This window comes from Cryptomeria japonica, chromosome 8 (genome assembly GCF_030272615.1).
Source record: "Cryptomeria japonica chromosome 8, Sugi_1.0, whole genome shotgun sequence".
In the NCBI taxonomy this organism is placed as follows: Eukaryota; Viridiplantae; Streptophyta; class Pinopsida; order Cupressales; family Cupressaceae; genus Cryptomeria; species Cryptomeria japonica.
Window position 1 is genome coordinate 320,808,194 of NC_081412.1, and position 26,941 is coordinate 320,835,134.

The following is a 26,941-nucleotide window of genomic DNA, read 5'->3' on the forward strand; positions in this document are numbered from 1 at the left end:
GACTTGGCAATGAAGCTCTGGACTTAATTTCTAACAAGACTTATTAAAAAAAAGGCAAAAGGAATAGGGTTCAGGAAATCTATTCCAAGCCTAGGAATGTAGGAAATGATGAACAAATCTAGTGGAATCAAACTAGGCAAGGTCTCACAAACAGGTATTGACACAAGCTTAGTGCAATCGTCTAAGGTATATTTAAGGATTTTCAGACTATCACCATCAAACGTCGACACCATCCAAGTTGATGCTTGTCAAGGGACGCATAATAGTTGAAGTTAAGCTTACTCAAATTTCCAATTGACCACACAAGGCGCACTTACCAGCGGCAAGAGGCTAGTGGTATGGATTAAGGATTCCACACAAATAAATTCAACAAATCTTTCACTCAATCTAACATACTAATCTTCTAAACTAAAATTCTAATCTAACTTGGAGGAATTGAGAACCATGAATGCAAAGACAACATTTGAAGAGCAAAATCACCAACAATTGAACAATGATTTAGATTCAAATAGTTGCAGCATATACCAACAATTCTACAAAAACTCTCCCTTACAAATGAGAGACAATGAGGTTTATATAGGGCCTCAAAAGAAATGAATGGCTCAGATTGATTCAAGATCAACGACCAAGGTTACAAGATAAAGCCCTAATTAGGGTTTGTACAACCACCATTACATTGGCCAATAAGAAACAAGGGTAGGTAAGATAAATAATATTTGATGTAGCGCCACGTGTCACCTATTCCATCCTTGAATGAATGTTGACTTGGCACCCTTTGATTGAACGAATGGTGACTAGGATGCCACCTCATCTTGCCTTGTACACTCTTCATCTTCACAATGTTTGGAATCCCTTATGATACTTTGCATTCCATCCTTATGTTAAGGAATTCCATGAACTGTTCCCTCCTTATGTTTGAAAAATTTCCCAATCTTCGAATCCCGAATTATTTCCTTGACGCACTTTGATATTGGAATTCCTTGATGTAGTTCCGAATTTCATAATGTGGAATCCTTTGTGCTCATGTCTTGAACTTGCTTTCCTTCATAGGGTGAAGTCTTCTTCATGATTGATCTAGTCCTCATCTTCACCTTCTGGAATCTTTGTCCAGAAATCCTCATCCAATCTTTGAAGTATTGATCTTCCTTATCCGCATTGCGTGCATTCTCCTTCACCTCAAGCCTTGATCATCATGCTTCCTTTCTTCTTAACAGTCCTGCAAAATGAATAAGCATTGAATCAAACACTAGTATGATAAACTTAACTTCAACCTTGGTGGGAAATTCATCTGCATATGGACTGATCATTCCTCAAAACCATTCGCATTATCCTTGTCCATTCTTCACTTGGTGGAAATTTGATGCCTATCTGGACAACTTCCTTCCAATGTAATTCCGTCCTGCAGTGGAAATCCAACCCTCATCCGGACTCATTGTCCTTGAAAATCTTGTGTTGACTGGATCACCATTCCATGGAGTGGAAATCCAGACACCATCAGGACTTTGTTCTTGACATTTGTCCCAACATGTGATAGGTAATCTTAGAAAATTGTAACACCAACTTTGGAAAATATGAAGGTCCGGATTGAAATCTGGAAAATTCTCCTCAAGAAAACTTGATTTTCGGACTTAGGATAAGTCTGATCACAATTGCTAAGTCTGAAGACACCCATGTAAACTCAGAAAATCAAATACTTGGAGCCCAAAAATGAATGTCCAGGTCCGAAAATATCACTTGGAGGTCTGAAAACACTCAGAAAGTGACTGATTTTTGATATCAAAGTTGTAATAAAAGTCTGATTTTCTGAGGACAAAGTCTGAATACGCCTTCCAATGCCTGAAAATACTCAAAAAATGGTGTATTGAACTCTGATTTTTTGATTCTCAAGTCTGAATACACCCTTTGAAAGTCTAAAAATGGCTCCAAAAAGTCTGAAGACAGTCTGAAAATGATGAATATCAATGGCTGGAAGTGGTCACAGCTATGTCACATGCTTGCATTTGAATTATTTTGACCTTCAAAACTCAGAAATGGTCACATTTGGGCACAACTATGTGGCTGGAAATGAAGTTTCAGTCTGAAGACAACCTGGTATACTCAGAAAAATGTCAAAAATGGTGCTCAGAAGTATACCACAATTCTAAAAATGCTTGGAAAAGGGTGTGGAAAAGTCTGATTTTTAGTTCTTAAAGTCTGAAGACACCCTTCCAAGGTCCAACAATGGCTGCCCAATGTCTGAAGACAACCCACAACTTCAATAAATTAGTCATTTAAAATTGTCACAGTCATAGGAAACACCCGTATTTGATGGATTTCACCTTCCCAAAGTGAAGTTTGTCAAATCTGGTAAAAAATATCTAAGTCTGAAGACAAATCTGAAAGTGAAGTTTCAGACTTGGATCAGCAATGGAAGCTCCACCATATGTCCAAAAAACTCATAAGAAATGACGCCCAAGTAAAATTTTCCAAGTTGGCAAGTGGCTGGAAATGAAAATCAGTCTGAAGACAACCTGCAACTATGGAGTTTCATACTGTAACAACAATGGCAGCCCTTGAAAATGCACTGAAAAATCCTCCAAACAGCCCTTAACCAAAATCGCCTTAGTGTGGATGAGCTGGGCAATGAAGAATAATTCTGAAAATGTGTTCCCAACCAACAATGGAGGTCAAATCACTCCTAGCAATGGCGCCCAACAAGGTCTGAAAATAATTGCAGTCCCTTAACACTTAAAAATATCACCAAAATTCGTCAAGATATGGAGGAATCAGCCTCCCAATAAAAAATCACCCAACTTCAGCCATGGCGCCACCTCCCAAATCTAAAAATTACTCTCAAGAACTTGCTCCAATGGTTGCCAAGAAATATCACCCAGTTGGGAATAGGCATAAAATGAACAACAAAACTAACTTTGAGCTCCAAATGTGTCAAGTAGGCACTTCACCAAAATCGCCCAGTTGCAGAAAATCACCCAAATCAGCAACTTAGCAATCACACTCAGCAAATATAATGATATTTTAATGCTGGTCACCTCTCTTTAAACATGTTTTCACCACACAAGCAATGTGGGATAAAACTTTTGCTCTTTTACACTTGTTGTGGGAAAATCAACTTGCCTGGGAAATAATATTTTTTAATTTTTTAAAACATTGCAAGTCATTATATAATTGTTTTTAATTTTTTTAAATAATCGTCAACACTTGTAAAAACAATTAAATTTGGGGTCAATTTATTTAAAATATTCCAAAATTTAGATCAAAATTAACCCTTGGGGGAAAATTGCCCCATGTTGGGATAAAATTCTCAATAAAAACTCATTAAAATGCTCTTGGGGCAAATTCGCCCCTTGTTGGGATAAAAATCCTGACAAAATTTCATCAAACTTGCACATAAAATAGGCCAGGGGAAAATTGACTTGGGCATGGATAAAGAATCCACACAAATTTACTTCATTTGCAAAAAAATAACCCCTTTGGTGGAATTTCGACTTAAGTCTAGATAAAAATCTGGACTCAAAATTCATCATATTGCTCTCAGTGGAAAATTGACTTGGGTATGGACTGAGAGTCTGCACAAAATCCGCATTAATTCGTCACAAATACCTGGTGGAAAATCGACCCAGGCGTGGAATCTTCCTCATCTTCATCTGCATTCTTGTCTACACTTTAGTCTGCACTCCTGGTGGAAAAACGAAGGCAGTCAGGACAAAATCCTGACACTTAGTCAAATTTGATGCTTCCAGGGGAAAAACGACCCTAGTATGGATTTCAGGGGAAACCCATGTGTAGTTCGGATTTTGAGTGGGGAAAAGGATGGGTAGTCTGGAATATGAGGGGAAAAGTACCTCTAGCATGGAATTTGACCTTCTAACCCTTGGAATATGGATTTCCCTTAGGAATTTGGCATTTTAACCACTCAAATTCGCTTAGAAACTTCAAAATTAGATCAGACTTAAACAAATTTTCCAAAAAATTGAGCGAAACACTAGGAAATTATTGGGATAAAGTGCAAAATCAATTTAAATAACTTCCTAGGAGCGAGAAAACAACTCCTAAAGGTCTTAAAACACCTTGGCACTTTAAAATCATCGATATGCGTGTTTAAAACACGTTAACGCTCAAGAAGGTCAACACTTAGCAAGAATAAATCAAAACCCTAAGGCAACCCCTAGACTTAGGCAAAACTCAGGATCACTCTAACATTTTGACATTTTAAACACATGATCCTATTCAAAATTCAAATAACCCTCTCATCGGCAAAGGCAAACACAAGGAAATTAGGCAAAACTTCTACTCTAAAAAGCGAAAAGTGGGGGTCCCCATTTGCAATGGGGCGATGTGTGAAGACGTCACAACAAAACCCCACCTTCACCTTAGAATCTTGTATAGGGGTAACTCTGCTATGCCTTTGCATGTACTACTTGTTCAATGCATGGACAATTAGTGCAAGAGAGTGTTGAGCTTCTCTCATTGGTGATGGATTAAATATGTTTGTTATAGAACTGTAATGTGAGATTTTTCTCTTGTACAATGATCTTCATTTGACCAAACATACTATTAATGCACTTATACACCTCTCCAAGTCTAAGTGCGTTAGCATCTCCCTATCTAATGACTTTTAAAATTGGAGTAATGATGGCAATAGTGTATCTTGCATCAGCCCAAAAAGTGTCAATCTTCACTACCTGCTTCACACCCCTCCTCTACTTTGTCTCAGAATTAGGCCACTGATTCTACTTTATTGTCATGACCATTAGTTGCAACAATTCTTGCAACTCAAGCATCCTCTCCAAGAGAATTAAGTGAGATGCATATGTAGTCTCTATAGGTTTTAAAAATTCCTCCTTTGAGGTGGTCTTGAAGAGTGTATGTAAGGCGTGGTGGATGTAGATGAACATTTGCACATTTTTAACATTATTTACCATCTCTTTAATCCAAATGATTTTGCCCATGGCCTTGAGTGCATTATTCATGTCATGCATACAGCAAGGAGTCCACCAAATATGCATGTAGGATGCCTTAATCAATTTCCCTGTAGCTTTGCACATATATGCTGTATTTGTCACTAGTTGCATGACATTCTGTTGCTCAACCTCCTCAATAGCATCTTTAAGGATTTGGAATTGAAAATCAGCATCCTTGCAGTACTTTGAACAATCCATAGGTCTAATGAAGTAAGGGTATTATTTACATGTGACCATGATGTTGATGAGTGGATTGTACTTGATGTTTGTCCACCCATCCATTGATTATGTTGCACCCACTAGTGACCCAAGTAGTTTTAATGTCCTGATTTAAAGTTTTTTAGTTTTTTTGTTTTTTTATTTCACAATGAACAAACATGGAACCTTAGCACCTTTTCTAATGCCCCCCACTTGGAAATATGCAATATTATTTTCTGTTTTTTCTTGAAAAGAAATGAAACCAATAAGCAAGTGCAAATTCTGATCACACTTTTTCAAAACCTTTAAATTGTTGACATCAATTCACAATTGCAATAAATGACATCAGACCTTGCTTATTTATTTCATGTAATCCTAGAATGCTCGATAAAGCCAATTCTGATATAGGGCAGCCAAATAATCTTCACATATGATTTTTTGACTAGTATAGCCATTGAAAACAATGAATGAGGATGCTGGAAAGTACCAATCAAAATTTTTAAAAATATTTTTGCACTCATAGAGTACTGTATTCTGCTGAAAAAGATGAAAGTCAGACCTAGATCACATCCTGCACTGTTAGTAAGCAGCAATTAGAGGTTGGCAATTGCAGGATTATTGATACGGATGTTGCATGGAGATGTATGGCTGGCTGTACAGTGCTGGAAAAGGCTGTAGTCAGCTGGAAATGATTCAGGTCTATTAGAAATAGGGCTGGAATAGCAGTATATTGTCAAACGCAGCCTTCCAATGGTGGCATAACGCTGGAATAGCAATTTATTGTCAACTTTACTCTTCCAAAAGATGACTTTAGGCTGGAAGCATGTGGATTTGCTGATGACAAGTATGGAACAACAACTAATATTTTCAAACCTTTCTCTAAATGATATCACTCTAATTTATATGGCTGTAGATGTGTATTGCAACGAAGAATAGGCCTGGAAACACATGCAAAATGCCAAATTTGATTGACATCCTCCTAGAAATACTGGTGCCTCACAACAATGGGCTGGTTGCTCATGTTGGATGACTGAAATAATGTAACTAATAGTTGGTACTTCGTATGATTGATCTAATATCCAGAATGACTGAATTTCTTTCTCACAATTTGGCACTCTGCTTTGGTTGACTAAAACATCCAAAATTTTGAAAATTAATTAGGACTCTTAAAAAATGATATGGTAACAAATACTAAAATTTGCTTGCAAACTCAAGTTGCCTATTTGTTGGAATCTTCAAAAATCAGCAACAACACTATAGTGGCACTGTAGCAATCTGAAAATGTCTTCAAACTTTCAACAAATCAGCACAATTGTCATCTCTCAATGGAATCAACCAAGATTGGAAACAAGAGTTTTCATCCTCAGATCTCTTAACAAATCAAGGGTCTTCATCCTTGGATGCCTTAGGTTTAGCAAACTACTCAAATCTGAAAATTGGATGCAAAAGGATAATTTGAATGATGATCAAATGAGAAGTCAAGCGCTTCTTTTATGGTTGTCTTTTTTTTTTTTCCAAAAAATTGGGCCCTAGAATTTAAAAATCAACAATTTTTGGCCCCAAGCATTTAAGAAATTTTTTTTATGAAAAGTCCAAGATGACAGTTCGGGTATGGAAACCTGAACCTAGTATGGTGATATGGCAATATGTTTTCTCTCGGGCTCGGGTACAGGTACGTGTGTATGTATATGTATGTTCAAAATTATATATTATAAATCTATAAGAACAGTGATACTCATAATTGCTGATAAATAGAATATTTAAATGCTTCATATTCATAATGTGCAAAAATGAAAATACTCAAGTCTCAAAATATCATTGCATAGTAACAAAATTTGATTGCCTGTTCTTATTATGATGTTCATTTTCCAAATCAGAATTAATGCTGCAGGTGATGTATGCATGATATTATTGGCAATACGTTTTTTATTTTTTTATTGATAAATTATTCCTCATAGCCATAGGGGAGACCTAAATTTAGCATACATAACACAAAATGTATGTATTCTATCAATTTACGTAAGGCTTTTGCCTGGCCTCAGACATTGGTGTATGCCAGACCTTGTATTGTTGCTTTTATGCCATATGTTACTTAGTATAATACATTAATATGTCTTTTAGGGTTTTTTAATGAACCACTTTGTTTTACTGCCCGACATTGGATCAAGGTTCATCTAGTATACTTCAAATTTTATAAGAGGGATGAATCAATTGAATTGAATTTTCAACGATTAAGTCAATATCGGATTGTGACATCAACCCTCATTTTCAATGAGTAGATTTTGTTTACTAGGTTGCATGCTTTGGACACCATGATGGATACAATGAATACTTAAGTGGCAGTAATAGCTGTGGCCTGGGTTTGCCTAAGTATGCCCAAGGTATTGCTTGGGCACTTGGGTTCATTGTGGGTCCTTCACAAAAGGACCCATAGTGAACCTGGGTGCCCAGGCCATACTCTGGGTGTACCTTGGGCCATTCCTGAACCATATGGTTTCGCGTACCCAGGCTTTACCAGCATTAGCCAATAACACAGTAAAAAGTACTTGTAAATACTATTTAATTTTTTTTTAAAGTGTTAAATAAACACTTTTTTAAAGTGTTGAATAACAATTTTTTTATAATAATCATTAATAAATTGCCCCTTTTAATTAGAAAATTTTGGGCCCAATTTAAATAATATTATTTTATTTTAGCCCAGAAAAGATGACATGTAACCTTCTGATCATCAAGATCCTGATGCAGGCAAGGTTAGAGCATATGGTGAAAAGGGTTAGAATGATATTAGAGTAAAATGCTTGTTGGCAGCAAGGCACACAACTCAAATAGTACAACCAAACAAACCTAGAAGTAAAGACATGTATAATTTGGTGGCAAGCCTTGATGATGAAATACAAATTGAAACTAAATATGTATGAAATTAGTTTTGGTAGCAAGCCTTCTAGAACAATTACAAATACCGAATCTTTCGGGAGAACCGTACATATTATTGATCGAAATAATAATGTTGGGAATATGGAGTGTTTTGCTAATGTCATGGCCACTTAGCCTTAAAGACTTACAGTATTAAAAACAACCATAGATCTTATATTAATTTTGATGGTAAATTGTATAAAAGTTGCTATATAAAATATTTTTGTAATGATCAGAAATATTGAATATTAACTCTAGGAATATCTCTAAAATTGTTTACCAATAGTCAAAATTTGAAATAAGTCATACTTAAATATATGCAGCATAGTACAACTACCTTCGTAGATGTATGACAGACTGAACCATAATGTAATAACGGCTTTTAGAGGCCGTGATCAATTTCTTTTAGTGTATTGCAACAATATATGTTATATTTCATCTTTCAATTTAATTGCCATCTTTCTTCAAAGAGTACAACACTTCAAACACAATTAAGTACAAACTTAAATAAATATGTGTCTGGAATAATATTGAGAGATAAGTGGTACAATAGTCTCAATCAAAATAAATAACAATAACTAGTTACAGCTGGGCTTGAAAATGGTATGGCCAACGAATAGCTTACAATATTTGATTCAATTTAGAATATATGATATTGTAAAATAACTCAACACACAAAAACTTCATATAAACAAAAATCTTGAAAACCATAAAATAAAAAATCTCACACAACACACCAAAAAAACTAAAATTGAAAAATCTTTTGCAACTGTTCAACATGCAGGCGATCCTTGAATTGAATTAATCACATGAATAGGAGGGTTTTCATACTTGAATCTATTTGCCAAAAAGGTTTTTGTCCTTAGGCAAAATGATGAATTTATATTTGATTCCAAGAGAATGGGTTTGTTATATAAGCTTTTGAGGAAAAATAATATTATTTTCTTTTTCACCATTTCTTTCCAAAACTTCATTTTGAAAACTGTTTAGAAAGACCTTTTAATTAATATAATTTTTGGATTCCATTTTTTGTCCCTTTCTTAAAACAACCTTTTTAACAATAAAACATAAGTTGCCTTTCTATGAAAAAATCATAAAATTACATTTTCAACAACTTAAGTTAATTTATTGGATTATTTTTCTTGCACCACCCCATCTGCAGATGAGAAATTAAATAATAGGCTAAGGATCTCTTTATGACTTTACAATTGGGACATTATCCTTCATTTTTCCATTAAAATATTAATCTTGGAATTGTTCTTATCCAAGATTGTTGTCCTAAAATTTGTCACCCTTGGTGGCACATATGATGGTTACTGTTTTTGCCACAACCTCCTTATAATAAGCCAAGTGAGCCGCATGGAATGGAATACCATTGGAAAAGAATAATTTGCTAGTAGCATCATATAGCTCATCCTTATTTTGCACATTGAATAATTCTGCAACTGTATTTATGGTATCACTAGTACTAGTCATTCTATGTTTCGCCTTAGGCTCTATTGCCTCCAAACTAGATCGAAAAGTACAGAGCCATGGTTCTTGGGAAGTCTTAGTACTAGTAAGAGTAGGACTCCTTAATGAAAGAGAAGGTACAAGTGTTTGGTCGTCCCACAAACCCACAATCAATTTAATTTAGCTCTTTTTTGAGTCACAATTCCTTACATCTCTGTATACTTTTGTCTAGTGCTTCTTGTTGCCTAGGTTTTGCTTGTTATTTGGTTGCAAATTGCCTTAAAGGGGACTTATTGTGTTTTCTTGATTCTTTTAATAACTTAGAAGAACAATTAAAATTTGTTCTGTCAATGGAACTAGTTTCCTCCACCTACATCTACATTCAGTTTCAGATTCAATCCCTATAGGCGCTTGTTGACTCTTATCATCACTCATGCTGTGAGAAGTGGAACTCATAATGACATTGCAAGAAATGAAATTTATGGTCTAAATTTTAAACAATACATTTTCCATAATATCATTAAATTATTCACGGGCTCAAGACACAAGGATTTCATTTTGTTTTTCTTACTTTAGGTTGAAGGAAGCACAAAAATAGAAGATGCATGAAAATAAGAATACTTTTTCTTCAGTTTTCATCAAACAAGGATTCCACTTTTGTTTTACTCACTTTAGTTCTCATGAAATGCAAAGCAAAGGATACACACAAGATGAAATCATGACTGGTAATACAAATTTAAATCTTATTCAACTATTAATAATTTATGCAAATTTACAAATAAACATTTCAAAGTCAAATAATTTAATTTTAATAAATAAGTTAAAAATTCATTTTAACTTTTTAATGTAAAGTTAAAACCTGAAATGTTGTTTCTAAGTTGTTGAACTGCTGCTTTTAATAATTTATGGAAAATTACAAATAAACATTTCAAAAGTAAATAATTTTAATTTAATAAATGAGTTAAAAAACCTAAAATACTGCTTTTATAAATGTAAAGTTAATACCTAAACTCCTAAATATTGTTTTTTAGGGTTTTTCTAACTTCTTTTTCTAATAAAAGTAGCAGCTCAGCAACCTAAAAACAATTTTTATAACCATGTATGATTCTATGAACGATTTATTGTATATTTAAATTGAAAGCATAACAAATAAATATCATTGATTTCAGATTTAGCCATTCAGAGCCATTTAGAAATGAACAATTAAATTAAAAGTTCAAATCCCTAATGATGAAGGGTTATGACTTCCCTTTAAGGATTGGTGGCTTCTAACTTTATCAATGTGAGGAAACTTCGACTCTAGGCACTTGCTCTTCTTCTCGCTATTGCCCTCTCACTTGCTAATGTTCCCACTCTTGCAGCCTTGCTTGCCCCCACTCTTGCTATGCAACTTGCAGCTTGCTCAATGTGTCCAAGCTTTGATAGTGATTTGGAGTGAGTGTGAGTTGTATTTATATATCGTTTGGAGTACTTAGGTTGTGGGTGGGGCCCACAAACTTTTGCGATTAGAGTTTTGGGGTACGAACATCAAGAAAATGTCGTTTTTTTTTCATAAAAAAAATCTGCTCTCTGGAGTTGTTTGGTGCAGGAGACTGCTGGCAGTCTTGGAAATGCATGAGAGATGGCTGGGAGCCTCCTTGAAGTCCTGGGGATGTCTGGAAGTACCCCTAATAACCCCTTTTTGATGAAGATGTCCCAGTGATATATATATTTGTGAATATGGAAGAATGACCATGTGATCTGAATATGAGAGTTAAGACCCCCTGAATGCTCGTTGTGTTTACTATGATATATTCCTGCCATGGTTGTTAGCACAGGAGTAAATAATCCTGCTATGTCTATGTCGATAGCAGATTTACTGTGATTTGTTTCTCCATTTGCGGCATCCTGTGCTGTCATTAATGCACCTACATTAAGGTTCAAATCTTAATATTATCATTGATCTTTGATTCTTTCAAGCTCAAAATTTGGAAAGCCTGGCAATCTGTTTCTAAATTACTCTCACAGAATATTTATGCAGACAATTGTAGTTTCTCTGATTTAAATTTATTCTTTTATCTGGGCCTTGTCTTAATTCATAGCGTCAGGGACATCTGATTCAGAGTTGGTTTATTGTTTTCTTTTATACCTGTTTATACGACACTTTACCTATGCATGCCCATTTCTTGGTAACATTGGAGTCTCAGCTTTCAGGCATGTACTTTGTCATTGGTGGTAGCCATTTTGAAGGACACTGCTTTTCTTAAATTTATTTGGTTTCTATAACCTGTCCCTTTTTATTTGATTGCAGAATGCATCTCTTGCTGCTCATCAGCTTTCAATATCTGTAGTTCAACACTGTACCGAAAAGTTGGAGCCAGTTGTTCAGCAATTTTTAACTTCAGTCATGCTTGAGGGGAAGGCTGCTGGAAGTGATCTACAAGAAAATTATCATAACATTATTTTTGAAATATATCAGTGTGCGCCTCATATGCTATTGGCTGTCATTCCAAATCTAACCCAGGAATTACTGGTATACATGTTTAGCACCTTTTTCAGTTCGAAGGCTATTTTTACTTGTATCCTTATTTGAGTATGCCTGTTTGTTTCAAAATTGGAAGTATAAGATCCTGACTTATTTTAAAATTGAGGATGACTATGGGATAATTTATGTAAACCCTAAGCATTTCACTCTCTCTTCAATTTTTTTATGGTTGTGTATTCCCACCTTGTACCATGCAATGTAGTAAATAAACTAAGTGCTATGAATTTTACAGACAGATCAGGTAGATGTTCGGTTGAAGGCAGTGCATTTGTTGGGAAAATTATTTGCTTTGCATGGACGACATGTTGCCCAAGAGTACCATCAACTATTTGCTGAATTCTTAAAACGATTCTCTGATAAGACTGTGGAAGTAAGGTTGGCTGCTGTGGAATGTGCAAAGGATTGTTTTTTGGCAAATCCATCTGGAAATGAAGCTTCTGAGATTCTTTGTAAGATAAGAACTACTAATGCTTCTATTTCTTTAAAAAGGAAAAGAAAAAAATTGTATGCTTTTTGAATGATTCATTTCATAGCAGATTTCTCATAGATTGCTGCTTGTAAAAAATGAATACCCTTTTATTATTTCTCCATTGTTCTGTTTACAGCTGGGCTTCAAGGTCGGCTTCTAGACTTTGATGATAAAGTCCGAATTCAAGTTGTAAATGTGATTTGTGACATAGCGAAAATAAATCCTAGATATGTATCTTCTGAGATTATTAAGAATGTGGCAGAGCGTTTGCGTGATAAGAAGGTAGGATGCCTGTTGGATATACACTCCCATGCTTGGGTAATCTATGTTTTTGAATTTTTCTTTTATTGTTTTTTAATTTTCTTCATTGGTACTAAAATTTGTGTACAGGTTTCTGTAAGAAAGGACACTCTTCAAAAACTTGTAGAAGTTTATAGGGCTTATTGCATGAAGTGCTTGGAAGGCTTTATTACATGCAGTGAGGAATTCGAGTGGATTCCAAGTAAAATTATAAGAATCTGTTTTGATAAAGATTGCAAAGAATTCAGGTATAGCTGGATCCAACTCCTGTGTTGTATCTAAATGTATACATGGAATTTTATATTGTTTTAACGGATCTTGTATTTATAAATTTTGAAAATTCATACTGCATACCTGCCAGGCCAGCAGGAATGGAGCTTATCTTTGCAGAGGACCTATTTCCTGTCCAGCTTCCTGTGGATGAGAGAACCCACCATTGGATTGCTATGTTCTCAGTATTCTGTCCCAGTGACATTAGAGCTTTAGAGCATATCTTATCTCAGAAGCAAAGGTATCTAATTTTTTTTTTTTTTTTGGCATTACGTTTTACTTGTATATGGAGATCTGTTGTGCATGCTGATTCTCTGTAGTTAGTTATTTTTCACAACATAAGGTCTTTTCTATGTAATACTTATATTTTGTAACTTGATGTACTTTCTAAGTCTTCTTGACCTGCTTCTGTCATTTGTGGACATCAAATAAACTCTCTTTCTTGCAAACCTTGTTCTGTGTACCTCTTGGCATTTTGCAGATTACAACAGGAAATGCAAGTATATCTGTCACTCCGTCAGAGTTTAAAGGTAATATCAATTTCAAATTTGTCAATGAGACCTGCTTTGTGTTGTAATGTTCAACTGAATGAATTTTTAGCCCAAGCCTAGTTTTCTTTAATATGTTGATGACAATTGATATATTCTGCATCATGCCTATTTTAATAACACAAATTATCAAAGAACAAGTTATATAAGACTTCCTGGACTAATTTCCACTTCATGCAAGATGGTTGAAGCTTCTATAACATTAGGGTTATTTTTGATTTCCTATTTTATTTCAGATCAGTTCACTTGACTAAGCTTAAGGTGATTAATCTAGACACAAGCGGGTCAGTTATGTAAGTGGTATGATAATGACTATATTGAATGTCCTGAGATCACACAGGGAGAATCAGCTGTTAAAAAAAATCAGTAATGTTGTAATAAGTTTTCATCTCAAGTAGGTTTCTTATATGTGAAACAGATTTTTTCATGCAAAATGTTACATCTTAGTAGCATTAACTGCACTGGGTCTATGATTAATTCCAGATATCATGGAGTCTTATGTTCATTAAGTACTATTTTGATGCCATACATCTTCCCTCTTCATTTCTTGGACACCCATACTCATGACTCATGGTTCAAGTGGCTTTACTTTGAGAGGCGGGTCATGGGCTAATTGTACTCAAATAGTTTTTCCGCTACACTCTGCGATTATATTTTTTGCTTACCATTATGTTCTTTGCTCTCTAGTGGCAAGCTCTTGGGGAGTTAGAGAAATACTAGCACAAATCCGGAGAAGGGCATAACAAAGGTTACTGTTAAGTAGCTGAAAAATTGCCGCTGCTGTGCAAAAATTGTGTATTTTGAATAATTTACATACAGCAATAGTAATCAAAGAGGCTGAAAGGTGTATGTGTTAATGATCTAGATGGAAACCCAATCCATGAAGGTTGAAAAGAAAAGTAGACAAGAGGAATTGAGTCAAAGTGGTCAGTGGTTGGTTCTGTGGAACAGAAAGGCAGCAGTATCTGTACATCCATATATATAGCTTTAATTTCTGCTTGCAAACAGGGCATAGTTGTGCTATACATCTTTATCTATATGGTCAAAGACTAACGGGAGTGTTTTCCTTTAGGGTTGTTCAAAAATGTTAGTATAATTTTATCTTACCTAGTGTTATTATTGTACTTTGTACTATAGCCTTTATTTTTCTAGAGTATATATCATTTTATTAGTGTCTCTGATTTTGCTCACCTTGAATAGGTATGGAGGTTGAGCTAGTTGTACTACTGGCTATACGACATTCCAACTATGCTTTTACTTGTGGTGATTCAGTTGAGCTTATATTATCCAACTCACCTGTTTTATTCCTATGCTGGTTATAGTTTTAATTGAATGTTTCAAGCTTTTTTGTAGAAAATTCTGTAGCAATTTCTAGATGTAAAATTTGGTACTCAATTTTCTCCATAAAAGTTTGAAAAATCCAATTAAATGGACTGTGAACACTGAAAACCTATTGTTGCCAATTAATATTAACTACACCATGGCTGTAGTGTGAGGTATGAATACATGAAGATAAAGCCATTTGGGAAATGGTGTTAGAATGACCAGTTCAGGAGAGAGAATAGATAGATGTCTAAAAACAACAAAACTTTTAGATTAGTGAAGATAGGGCATATATTCTTGATGGAAGATCTAACAACAAAAGAGGATTAAGTATCTGCCGAAAATTTGGTAATGATAGCAGAAATAGGTTTTATCTTATTTGGATATGTTATTCAAGCCAGTTTTCTTCTATAAGTTAAATATTATAATTTTTAAATCAAATCAATACAGCATTGACTAATTTTTCCTCTTCAAAGCAACTAAGGCCGCAAAACTGCAAGGAGGAGGATGTGTTGAAAGGAGATTGAAATTTGCAAATATGTTTTTACGTGTTTTGGTAATTGGGAATGAAAATTTTGGAATACATTATATTATTACTTTTTTATTCAATTAGGGTTTATTGAATTTAAATTTGATAGCAGAAATTTAAGGTGGGCGTGGCTAAAAAATCATTTTGAAGGTGTGGATGCTCTCCAATAGAGAAATTTTGAATGCAAAAATGTTGATTTGAAGGCTTTTTGAATTTTATTTGGAGTTTTATTGGGAATTGTAGATTGTGGGAATATTTATAAAAATATGGAGGCATACCGTAGGCAACCTGAATTTTCTGAGTGGTGGATGAGCTATGTTGGAGTCTCTAGCAAGGATCTTTTCTTTTGATCTTCCACTCCACTTTAAAAGTAGATTGCAGAGAAGCAATTACATGTTTAGGTCACCGATTGTATTTTTATCATGGCTTGAGTGGTTGAAACTGTTGCACATGCAGAATGACAAGTCTATCATTCTATGCTGACAATTTATATAATATTGTTGTAATAATGAGCTTGTTTGTGTCAGCTGTGGTTGTTTGTGCAAGTGGGATTTTATTTGCACATCTTTTGGTATAGATCATAAAAGTGATAGTTGCAAAAAGACCATGAATAATTTGCAGGTCACTGCATTTCCTGATTTTCTCCCATTAAAAATTGTGGTTTACCATCTTTGATCAGTCTTTTCATGGCCAAGCATGAATAAATCATCTCAAACATGTCTGAATCACAAGGTATTTGATTTTGACTGGTTTTCTATGGTTTTTTTCTGACAATGTTTGTTTTGTGAATAGTTTTTTACACACGTTTGTCATTGTTTCCTTCACATTTGGAAGTGGCTAAGGCATTTTATCCACATAAGACATATTTATGCAACTTCAACTGCAATGATGCTTAGGCATTTTTTTACAGATTGGCACTTTCTAAAAGGTTGAAGCTCATAAAAAAGGGTAAGGTAAAGACTTGAATTTTTGTATATTGCATAGATGTCATGTGCCTTTTTTAAAACAAAATAATTAATAATATTTTTAATTTGGGCTCGAAAGCTTGTAATTTAATGGGTGACTCAAATAATATTATTAAAAAGTGCCAACTTAAATAATATCATAGAAAAAATGTTTTTAAACACATTTATTTATTTTTATTTGGTTCCGCGAGTCCACCAGCCCAACGAAAGCACAAAGCCTACGAGCATAGCTGCCCAACGGGGATTTGAACCTTGGTGGCGATTTCACCAAGCAAGTGTTTTAACCGCTGCATTACATAGGTCACCCCATAAAATAAAATAATAATTAAAAAATAAATTTAAAAAGGGTATAAAAAAGGTGGTGCCTAGCCTCATTTGGGGAATTTCGTTTTTGGCATTTTCACTTGGAGCATTTGCGTTCAAATTCACAACCAAGGATGAAAGCTTTTGGCTGTTTAGGGGGCTTGGAGGACAAAAACCCTCGTGGACTTCATTTTTAGAATTAAGGATGAAAACCCTCATTTCCATCTAGGGCATCATCACACGGTAGTTGCATTGGAGCTGATTTTTGGCGAGTTCCTTTCAAATTTTTTAGATTTGGGGTGAGTGGCTTGCGAATTGGAGAATTATTATTGAAATGCCATTGGTGAATTTCAGACTTTATTCTTATATTCTGTTGATGTGTTTTTATGCACTTCATACATAGAATAAAATACCAAGTATTTTATCCTCTCTTGAACAAAGACCTCTCAAATGCTAAGCTATTTGATCATACAAGGTGATTCCAAGGTTTCTATTGTCAAGTCTTGATGTGTGGATTACTCTAACAGTTTGATGTGGTAATCCACAAATGTTGTTGGGACATGAAGACTTAACTTGGAAAACAAGTAGCAACAGGAGTTAAGGGTTGAGAAACTAATCTAATTCTAAGACTAATGATAACTATGGATGATGTTTGGATGGACACATTCCTTAATCTGAGCTTTGCTTTGCCATGCTAGTAACAACTTCACAAAACTAGTGCAACCTTCTAAGGATGATAAAGGTTTTCATATCATGAATATTCATTCAAATACCCAAATATGGCACAACTTGAACATATATCCACAATTGAACTTAGCACAATAACAAGATTCAGGATAACTTTGCACTGTAGCTTACAATGAGCAAACCACAAAAAGTATGAACCAAGGAATCATCAACATCCACACACTTATCCATCATGATCAATGAACTTTAACTAAAACTTGAGAAGTAACAAGAAACCATGCAACATGTAGAAAGGACAACACATTCCACCATATCTTCAATGAAAAGTATGTTTATTCACAAGTCTTGGTAATAATTTCAAGTCTCTCCTGCTGTAACTACTAATGATATACTAACTATTCTCTGCTATTCCCTATTAACCTTTACAAATGAGAGCATTAAGCTTTATATAGAACTCTCTTTACAATTCAAAGGCATCAGATTGATTCACCAGTCAAGGGCCAAGATCTTACAATAAAACCCTAATTAGGGTTTGTTACAACAAACTTCCTTCTAGCCAATGAAATATTCACAATAATTTGGACACATGCCCATCTTGAATTTCTCACCAATGAGAGATGAGGTTAGGTACATTGAACTTTGTGCCTCCATTAGGTGAGTTAGGTACATTGTATCTAGACATCCTTGACTTGGTACCCTTTGATTGGCTGAGTGATGACTGAGATGCCACCTCAACTTGCCTTGTAGACTTGATCAACTTGCCTTGCTCCATTGAATCTTTCACCTTGAAGTCCTTGAGTTTCACTCTCGCGTTTGGGAATCTTGAACTAATTTTTTCCTTGGTGATGTTTGATCTTGCAATTCCTTGTCTTGGACTTGGGAACACTTTAACTATTCCCTTGGGCACTCTTCATAATGCTCGAAATTCCACTTGATCATTTGGATTTCATCTTCATGTTAAGGAATATCATTTGGAATTCCTTATAATGCTTTACTCTTCCATCCTTATGTTAGGGAATTCTCCTTGTGTTGTCCCTATTTCGCCTCCATGTTCATCGTGACAAATTCGCCCTTCCTTGGTGTAATTCTTGAATGTTACGATTACTGTATGTATGTGTGCATCTTGACCTCGGAGTCTTTGATATCTTGCTTGGTGAAGACCTTCATGTTGAATGTGATCCCCTTTCATGTAGTGAAATTCCCTTTTTCAAGCTCCATAACATCCTTGACGTGATTGGTTTCCTTTATTTTCTTTATCTTTGATGTGGAACACCTCTTCATTTTGGAAAGTAGACGTGATCTTGGAATTTCCTTGACAAATTGCTGAGTTTCTTCTTCTTTTGTTCACCATCATTGTTCCTTGATGATTTGAACTTTGATCTAGCAATCATGTTGTACTTGACCTCATGTTGTTGGAAATGTTGTCATTGATGTCAAAGACCAAAATAATATTTCTCATTAATATCAAGGAGTAAGTTACAAAGCATTGTTGCAGATCATTGAAGAGGTCCTCATCCACATTGAACATAATCATGATAGAGAATACTTGGACCATGCTACGTTGATCTTTAGACTTAAATAGCAGTAATAAATCGGACAAACTGATATGCAGATGAGTATACTTTGGTGTGAGACCAACAAGAGTGTGTGATGATGGAAGGCACATACTCCAAGTTGTTATATCTTTGACAGCAAACAGACTTGGTAATATAAAGCAGACTTTGTGATTATTGACTAAGACATTGACCTTGACCGCCAATCTGAAGTGGTTGATCAGATTAACAATGAGAATACAAATGAAAGATCAAGTGCTTAAAGACAAACAATATATACAACTATTATAATGGATAAAGAAAGCAAATGAATAAAAACGATGGAGACTGTTGACAAGGCATATTACAGTCCATTAGTATTGGTAAATAGAACTCAGAGAACAGTCGACTGTATGAACAGAACAACGATGGTCAGGTAGCAACTGCAGCATGAAGAACGTCGACTCAGTCTTAGTGAGTCATCAAAGATGGGATCAGTCAATATTCTAACCGATCAGAAATTGAAGTCAATAAATTCACTGAGACAAAGAAGACTCTGAATCAGCGATTAACATGAAGACGTGTTCAATTCAGATAAAAAGGAAAGAAATGCAATCAACCTTGTGAGATTATCAATAATCATTGAGTATGAATGTCGGTGACATCTAAATATGAATGTCGGTGACATCTAAATATACAACATTCATAGCATTTATCTATTAGATATATCAAATGAAAATCATTCGTGGCATTGAAAAGTGATTCATAGATAGTATAATATTCTCAAAGGCAGTGCTGGAAAGCAAAGAGCAGCGATTTTATTAAAGACAATGAACTACAGATTAATTAAAGAGGCAGTGATGATACCCAAAGGCAGCGATGATACCCAAAGGCAGCGACTACAATCAAGTTCAATTAAGCAAGATGATAGCAGCGAACTAATGTAACTCCAAAGTCGGTGACTTAATATGAATAGCAGTTCAGTCTAATAAAGACAACTATTAATGCCCAAGACAAAGAATCGATACAATTCAAATATGATTGACTTATTGTATAACCGACTTGCTAGCATTCACTGGCGAATAACTAAAAATGAGGATTAAAAGAATAGTAATTATAAATAAGTGGTGGCAATGATTACAAACAGAGATATCAATTATTTTCTTTGATGCAACTTTGTGGGGGATGTAATTACTCTGAGTGATCTTAGTAAAATATTGAATGACAATCTCAAACAATAAAAGAACAGCGATAATAATTCCAAGTTGAGAATTGAGTTAAGAACAAAGAAGTGATTATAGCTAAGAAGGGAATGATCGAGGAAAAGATAATTTCAGCGAACAATATCAATTAAAGTGAAGACAACGATTAGACAGCGATTCATAAATTGGAGGAACCGATTTATTTAGTAGACAAATCAGCAAACCATTGAAGACAGGCAATCAGGACAAGTGGCAGCAATTATGGCGAAAGGCAATTAACAAAGTTATGTGGTATATCAAACAAAATATTACATAATCATTACATGCAATCTGAATAAGACTGGTAAGAAATGATTAAATAAAGGTTGATAAAATAATAGACAGCGATGATAATGCTACAGGTAACAGTGCTCATAAAAAATGTGTTTATAATAAACATCATTACTAAGTAGCGATTGAAGGCATTAACAAAACAGTCATTAATGAGAAGGTGCGATTTGCTTTAGTGGGGAGAGACGTGTTTAGAAGATACATCGCTTGGAATAACTAAATGAATGTTTGTTAATTATAAAGAACAGTGGATAGTGTTAATGTTTGTAGCTTCAGTCGAATGATCATTCAGAATACATATAATATATGTTGATTAATAATAATATATTATTATGTTATATTATTATATTATTATTAATCATATAAAATTTAATATTCAATATTAATCTATTATATTATTCTAAATTAATAATTGATTGATGAAACATTATAATATTGATTAATATATTATAATTAAAGGAGAGACATGTCCGTTCAAGGACATGCCTCTCCAAAGGAATATGTATAGTATAATGTTATTCAATTTGAGAACACATAGAATTCCAAGAATGCAAGTATCAGATTGAATCAGATATATACATTAAAATACATCCAATAAAACCTGGGAAAATCAACATGGTATCGGAGCTTAGGCCTGTGAAGTTTAATTTGGAGGTTGGAGAGGGTTGGAGAATTCAGTTTTTTTTGTAGAATTTTCAGTCTGAAATATGCCATTGTACGGCCCTTTGTTGGCCTCAAAATGAGGACTATAATATATGGATGGAAAGATCTGTGTTTCTAGTTTTCAAATATGTTTATCTCATCAAATTTGATTCAGTTTTGTGCAAGATATGACGACTTTGGTGCAGGTCACTTGAAACCCTACCTAGGGTTAGCAGTTTTGGGAAAAATGTCATAACTTTTGTTTTAACCGTTGGATCTGGCTATAACTTGGAGGAAATGTTTGTAATTAGATTTTCTAACATCTCACCGAATAGATTGGATAAATTTGGTAAATTGAAAAATTTATTAACGACTGTGTGTGGCAGATCATAATGAAAGTGTTGATCAAAATTATGAAAACGTTCTACATCATTCAAAGGGAATTATGATGAGAGATGATTCATGCATGATATTTCTTATATGGTCTCACCTTATGAAAGGAAATGTTTTAAACTTAAGATAAATATTCCATGTTTTATTAAGGCACATGAATTATTGAGTTTGTAATTTATGCTATAATATTGGCTAGTAAAATCTTGTATGCTTCTATCATTGGTATTTCTGTTCGAGATAATTTAGTTTATGAGCTACTTGTAATCTCTCTCTGACATACCTTCAGGACGAAAGCACAATAAAATTGAATTAAAGGGAGAAATAAATTGATGCTTATAAACGAATTGATGATTGAGACCAGATGCAGAGGGAGTTTGACATTTCAAAAGAGGACAAGAGGTTGATACAAGAACTTGAGCTTCAGAGGGAGCAGATGGTTCAGTCAACTTGTGACAATTTTGATTATAGTGATTGAGAGGGATTTTCACTATTGAAGGTGAAACACTTATGAGGTAAAACTTGATTCAATTGATTATTATACTAATGAAATCATTTAATGCCTTATGGGCCCTGTCTAAATCATAAGGAAGTGACGACTTCCAAATGATTTCCACTTGTATTTTTGAGGTTATTGGAAGGTGACGATCTTACAATAACTTGAGCTCGTGGATAGAATCGCCAACAGAGGCAATCCACATGAGAGCTCGTGGATTGAATCGTCGACTGAGGCAATCCACTTAAGAGCTTGTGGATAGAATCGCCGACTGAGGCAATCCACGTGAGAGCTTGTGGATAGAATCGCCGACTGAGGCAATCTACATAAGAGCTCATGGATAGAATCGCCGATTGAGGCAATCTACGTGAGAGCTCGTGGATAGAATCGCCGACTGAGGCAATCCACGTGAGAGTTCATGGATAGAATCGTCGACTGAGGCAATCCACACAAGAGCTTATGGATAGAATCGTTGACAGAGGCAATCCACGCAAGAGCTTGTGAATAGAATCACTGACGGAGGCAAATTCACACCTTGAGACTATGGTCCCCTGTGATGAGCATCATATGGTTGATGCAAATACTCCCAATATCATGAGATGATATTTTTGAGTTATGGTGAATATCATGTGCCTTGATATTCTTGTTTATACCATACTTCCTGATATCATAGTGAGATAATATTTTCTCTATTCCATAATTAATCTAGACTTATTGCATTTGCATTGATTTTATCTTCCCTAGCTAAGAGGGAGTGTTAATTATGTTTTGTGTAGCTATGGTGAGGGCCATAAGTGTTGACATGGGAGATCACTGCACATTCTGTCTGATCATCCTCCCTAGCTAAGAGGGAGTGTTAATGTTTGTAGCTTCAGTCGAATGATCATTTAGAATACATATGATATATGTTGATTAATAATAATATATTATTATGTTATATTATTATATTATTATTAATCATATAAAATTTAATATTCAATATTAATCTATTATATTATTCTAAATTAATAATTGATTGATGAAACATTATAATATTGATTAAATTATTATAATTAAAGGAGAGACATGTCCGTTCAAGGACATGCCTCTCCAAAGGAATATATATAGTATAATGTTATTCAATTTGAGAACACATAGAATTCCAAGAATGCAAGTATCAGATTGAATCAGATATATACATTAAAATACATCCAATAAAACCTGGGAAAATCAACAGATAGAAAAGACAAAAGTCAACTTCCTTGAGTGCTTATGTTCAAAAGAACATTGGATTATAAAAGACGTTGTTTTAGAAAAGATGTATCCTCAGTGAAGAGTGACGTATTTCTTCAAGAGAGTGTAAAAGGTATATAATAGAGTGTGTGTGTGAAGATATATATAAGATAGAGAGTGTGTGTTGTGTATTATATAATTCTTGAAGATCCATATTGAAGGAAGGCTGAAAATAGTTATGATGAGAATTTGAGCAGATATAGAAAAGAGAAACATGAAGTGTAATTCTGTTCTATTTTAGAAGAAAGTATATGTAATGGATAAGAGAGATATGTGCAGATTTGTGAAGGAGAATAAATACAGTTGCGAGAGAAATATATGCAGATTTGTGAACGAGAATAGATATAGTTGTGAGAGAAATATATGCAGATTTGTGAAAAAGAGAATATGCATTTGAGAAAGGAATATAAAAAGATTCGTTAAAGAGATTGAATTGTCCATCATCCGTTGTAGTAGCAACACTCATAAGGTGGAAACAAAATTCAGATTTGGGAGTTGGTGCTTCCAGTGGGTTGGTGCTCACAAAAATCAGATTTGGGAGTTGCTTCTTCCGGTGGGTTGGTGCTCACAAACAAACTTAGGGGTTGGTGCCTCTAGTAGGTTGGTGCCTACAAAACATTGTAAAAGAAGAAATATATAAAAGCAATTATTTGCCGTGTAAGAGTTTTCACGTATATATCTTGTGTTCTACTTGTGTTCATATTAGTTAAATCACATAAATTAATGTTGGTATGCAATAAATATGTTAATAAGATAAGTTATATACTTGTGATTGAAGTTGAAATTAGTAAAATTGGTTGTTATACTGATTCACCCCCCACCCCCATGTCTCAGTATAACCGTGTGCTCTTCAGTTGTTCATTCCATGTGGTTGAGTCATCTTCTATCAGCTGATGTGAATCCTGATTTGTACTCATCACCATGCATTTCCCCTCTATGTAATGGGCTGCCTTGGATAAGAACTGTATGGTTGACTTCTATCCCAGGAATTTGTCAACAGTTTACTTGTAGTCAAAAGTTTTGCTTATGTTGGCTAGTGCAATGTATATGCAGTTATGGCTATGAAATGTTTATTCAAGTAACATTTGCAACATGCATTTGTACAAATATAGAACAGCACTTATACAAAGTTAAAGATTGAACAAGAAGATGCTATAATCAGTTTAAGAGTTAACACAGCCCAAATAACCTTTCAGATTTAACACTTAAAGCTGACCTGTTTTTTTTAAAATTGCACCCACATATATTCAAGTCTTATCAGCGTACACTGCCTGGCAAGGAACACAGTGCTTCCAACTTGAATAAGTTCATTGGCAGTTTGGAACTCCAGGAATAGTCTTCAAAATCCCATGTACAGCACTCAGCAACCCAGGAGTGTGGTACAGTCTGTATTGTGGTAACATGGCCACCATGAATAATGATGCAGTCCCAGCTGTGTGTTCACTGGTCAAAGATGATTGGTGAGTGCAACTTCTATTGTGTATGGTCTGCCTTGGCCCTGTACGGCACTCATTAGTTTGTTAGTACTCCACGCAGCTCACAGCATTAGGCAACTTGGCACAGCCAGTTTGAAGAAGATAGCTACAGCGAAAATCTACACCCAACTTAGCTCTCAACCCTTCAATTGACTACCTTAATAGGCTGCCTTTCTTTGTACAGCAAATCGTATCCATGACTGAATACGACCTTTCTGCCATAGATTCCCAAGACCATATCTCTCAATGGCGTTAGGAATGTCACTGATGAGGATTGACATCCCCAACAGCCAATAGGACTTTGGCGTCCTTATTTTAATCACTCAAACTTCATAGAAAATCTCAAACTCCAGTGCCCAAAAACGTACTTCAGACCTCCTTAAATAGCTGTTTCAAAGGTGCGATTTCTAAAGCACATTAAATGTGGGATATAAAGCTCACATTATTTATTATTATTTTCCTTGGAAGTGAGCGCCAAGTCTCTAAATAAAGGGGAATTTTTTAATTTTCCCATTAAACATAAGTCCCAACATTAAATAATTCATTAAAGTCAAATATTTAAATTTAACTTTAAGACCTTTTAATTTATTGCCCAAACAACAAGTAGCTCAATAAAATTAGCAATCCGGCTGAAGAATTAAGATCACCAAAATACTGACATTTTAAAATGCATCAAATATTCCAAGTCACTAAGCCACTGCTGACTTACTATTAATAGTAAGTATCTAGAAACCCTACCAAATCAACTCCAATTGGCCTGAAACTGAATTTGCCTGGGCCAAATCCCTCTTTGATCCCTGTAAAGTACTGGTTAGCCCTCAGGACCATGGCAAGATGGGCTAACGACACATCATCGCATGGCTGGCCAAAAGGGGAACATTACACTCTACCCTTAAACCCTTGCACATTGTCTTGTCTTCATGCCTCAAGTCCAAGTCTTCATGTTTCTCTTCTTGCCTCAGACTTTATTCAATTCCTTCGTATTGCCTTTGATCTCTTTTACATAGTAAAATCTCGCTCTTCATGAAGCAAACTGGCATCTTCATATTGCATATACCTTCCTAGCTTGAAGTGTAATGTTGGAAGAGTAAGGTGTATGTGCTGACTGCCTTTGATGTTGTGCCCTTGAAATTTATTCCTTGAAGAATGTTGAATTTCCATCCTTGCACTATGATTGAACCTTGAAGTTGTTGATTCACCACCTTCTGTTCCTTCTGAAGTTCCTTTGAATGTCTTTTATATCACTTGGATTCTGGTGTTGTTGTTGCAATTCACTTTTAATTTCTATTCTTGTTCTGATTGCTTCTTCATTTTGTTGTGATCTCACTGAAATTCCCTTCTCCCTTAAGAATTCGCTTCATTGCTGGAAAATACCTCTGATTCAGTTGGAAATTGCCTGAGATTCAACCTGAAAAGTGCCTTTGTTGCCAATCAAAATGGAACAGGTCTGACCCGCTTGTGAATCCACCTCAAAACACAAGGAATTTGTCCTAAAAAATTCTGACGGATTCCGCTCTACTTCAGCTCACAAAACTCAGTCTACTGATAAACTCGCTTAGGCCTGATTTTGACAAGGCCCGGTTTCTGCTCCATCCTCCTAATTCGCCTTGGATGTGTAGAACATACCTTTGTCGTTTCTCCTTCATCCTCTTGCAATCATACCTGCAAAAGAGACATAATGCGAATTAAAACATCGTAAATAATCATTTAATACCTTCCTCAAGTCTGGAATTATCCTCTACATGCTTCATTTAGGTAAATTAGCTCTATGTTTAATCTTCCATACGCTTTATGCTTTGGTCTCCCTTAAGGTTGATCCTTATGAGTCCACACGTTACGCTTTTAGGGCCCACTTATCTCTCATGTTTCATTTTGGGACCTCCATTCACACGCTACCCTTTAGGTCCCTCCTTTCACACATTTTGATTTGGGTCAAGGCCTAAATTAGAATCTACACGCCTTGATTTGGGGCCTCTTTCCACACATTCCAACTTGATACAAGCCTCCTACACAGTACACCCTTTAGGTCCATACATTTCATGATTGATTTACATATTGTGATTTTTGGTCCACCTTTATGTTTGAGTCCACACGTTTGATCCTTAGGTCCATGCACCACCTTTAGGTCTTCTTAACACATTACATTTTTAAGACCTCTCT

General features: G+C 35.0%; 1 protein-coding gene across 8 annotated transcripts in view; it reads left to right on the forward strand.

Moving 5' to 3' along the window:
* LOC131061500 (sister chromatid cohesion protein PDS5 homolog A) overlaps positions 1-26,941 on the forward strand; it is a 215,145-nt gene that overhangs the window by 20,232 nt on the left and 167,972 nt on the right. For all 8 annotated transcript variants that reach the window (XM_057995214.2, XM_057995215.2, XM_057995216.2 and 5 more), the window contains exons 5-10: positions 11,815-12,036; positions 12,281-12,497; positions 12,654-12,799; positions 12,908-13,065; positions 13,179-13,328; positions 13,569-13,617. In XM_057995214.2, the coding sequence (XP_057851197.2) occupies positions 11,815-12,036; positions 12,281-12,497; positions 12,654-12,799; positions 12,908-13,065; positions 13,179-13,328; positions 13,569-13,617 (942 nt within the window). The remainder of the gene's footprint in view (positions 1-11,814; positions 12,037-12,280; positions 12,498-12,653; positions 12,800-12,907; positions 13,066-13,178; positions 13,329-13,568; positions 13,618-26,941) is intronic.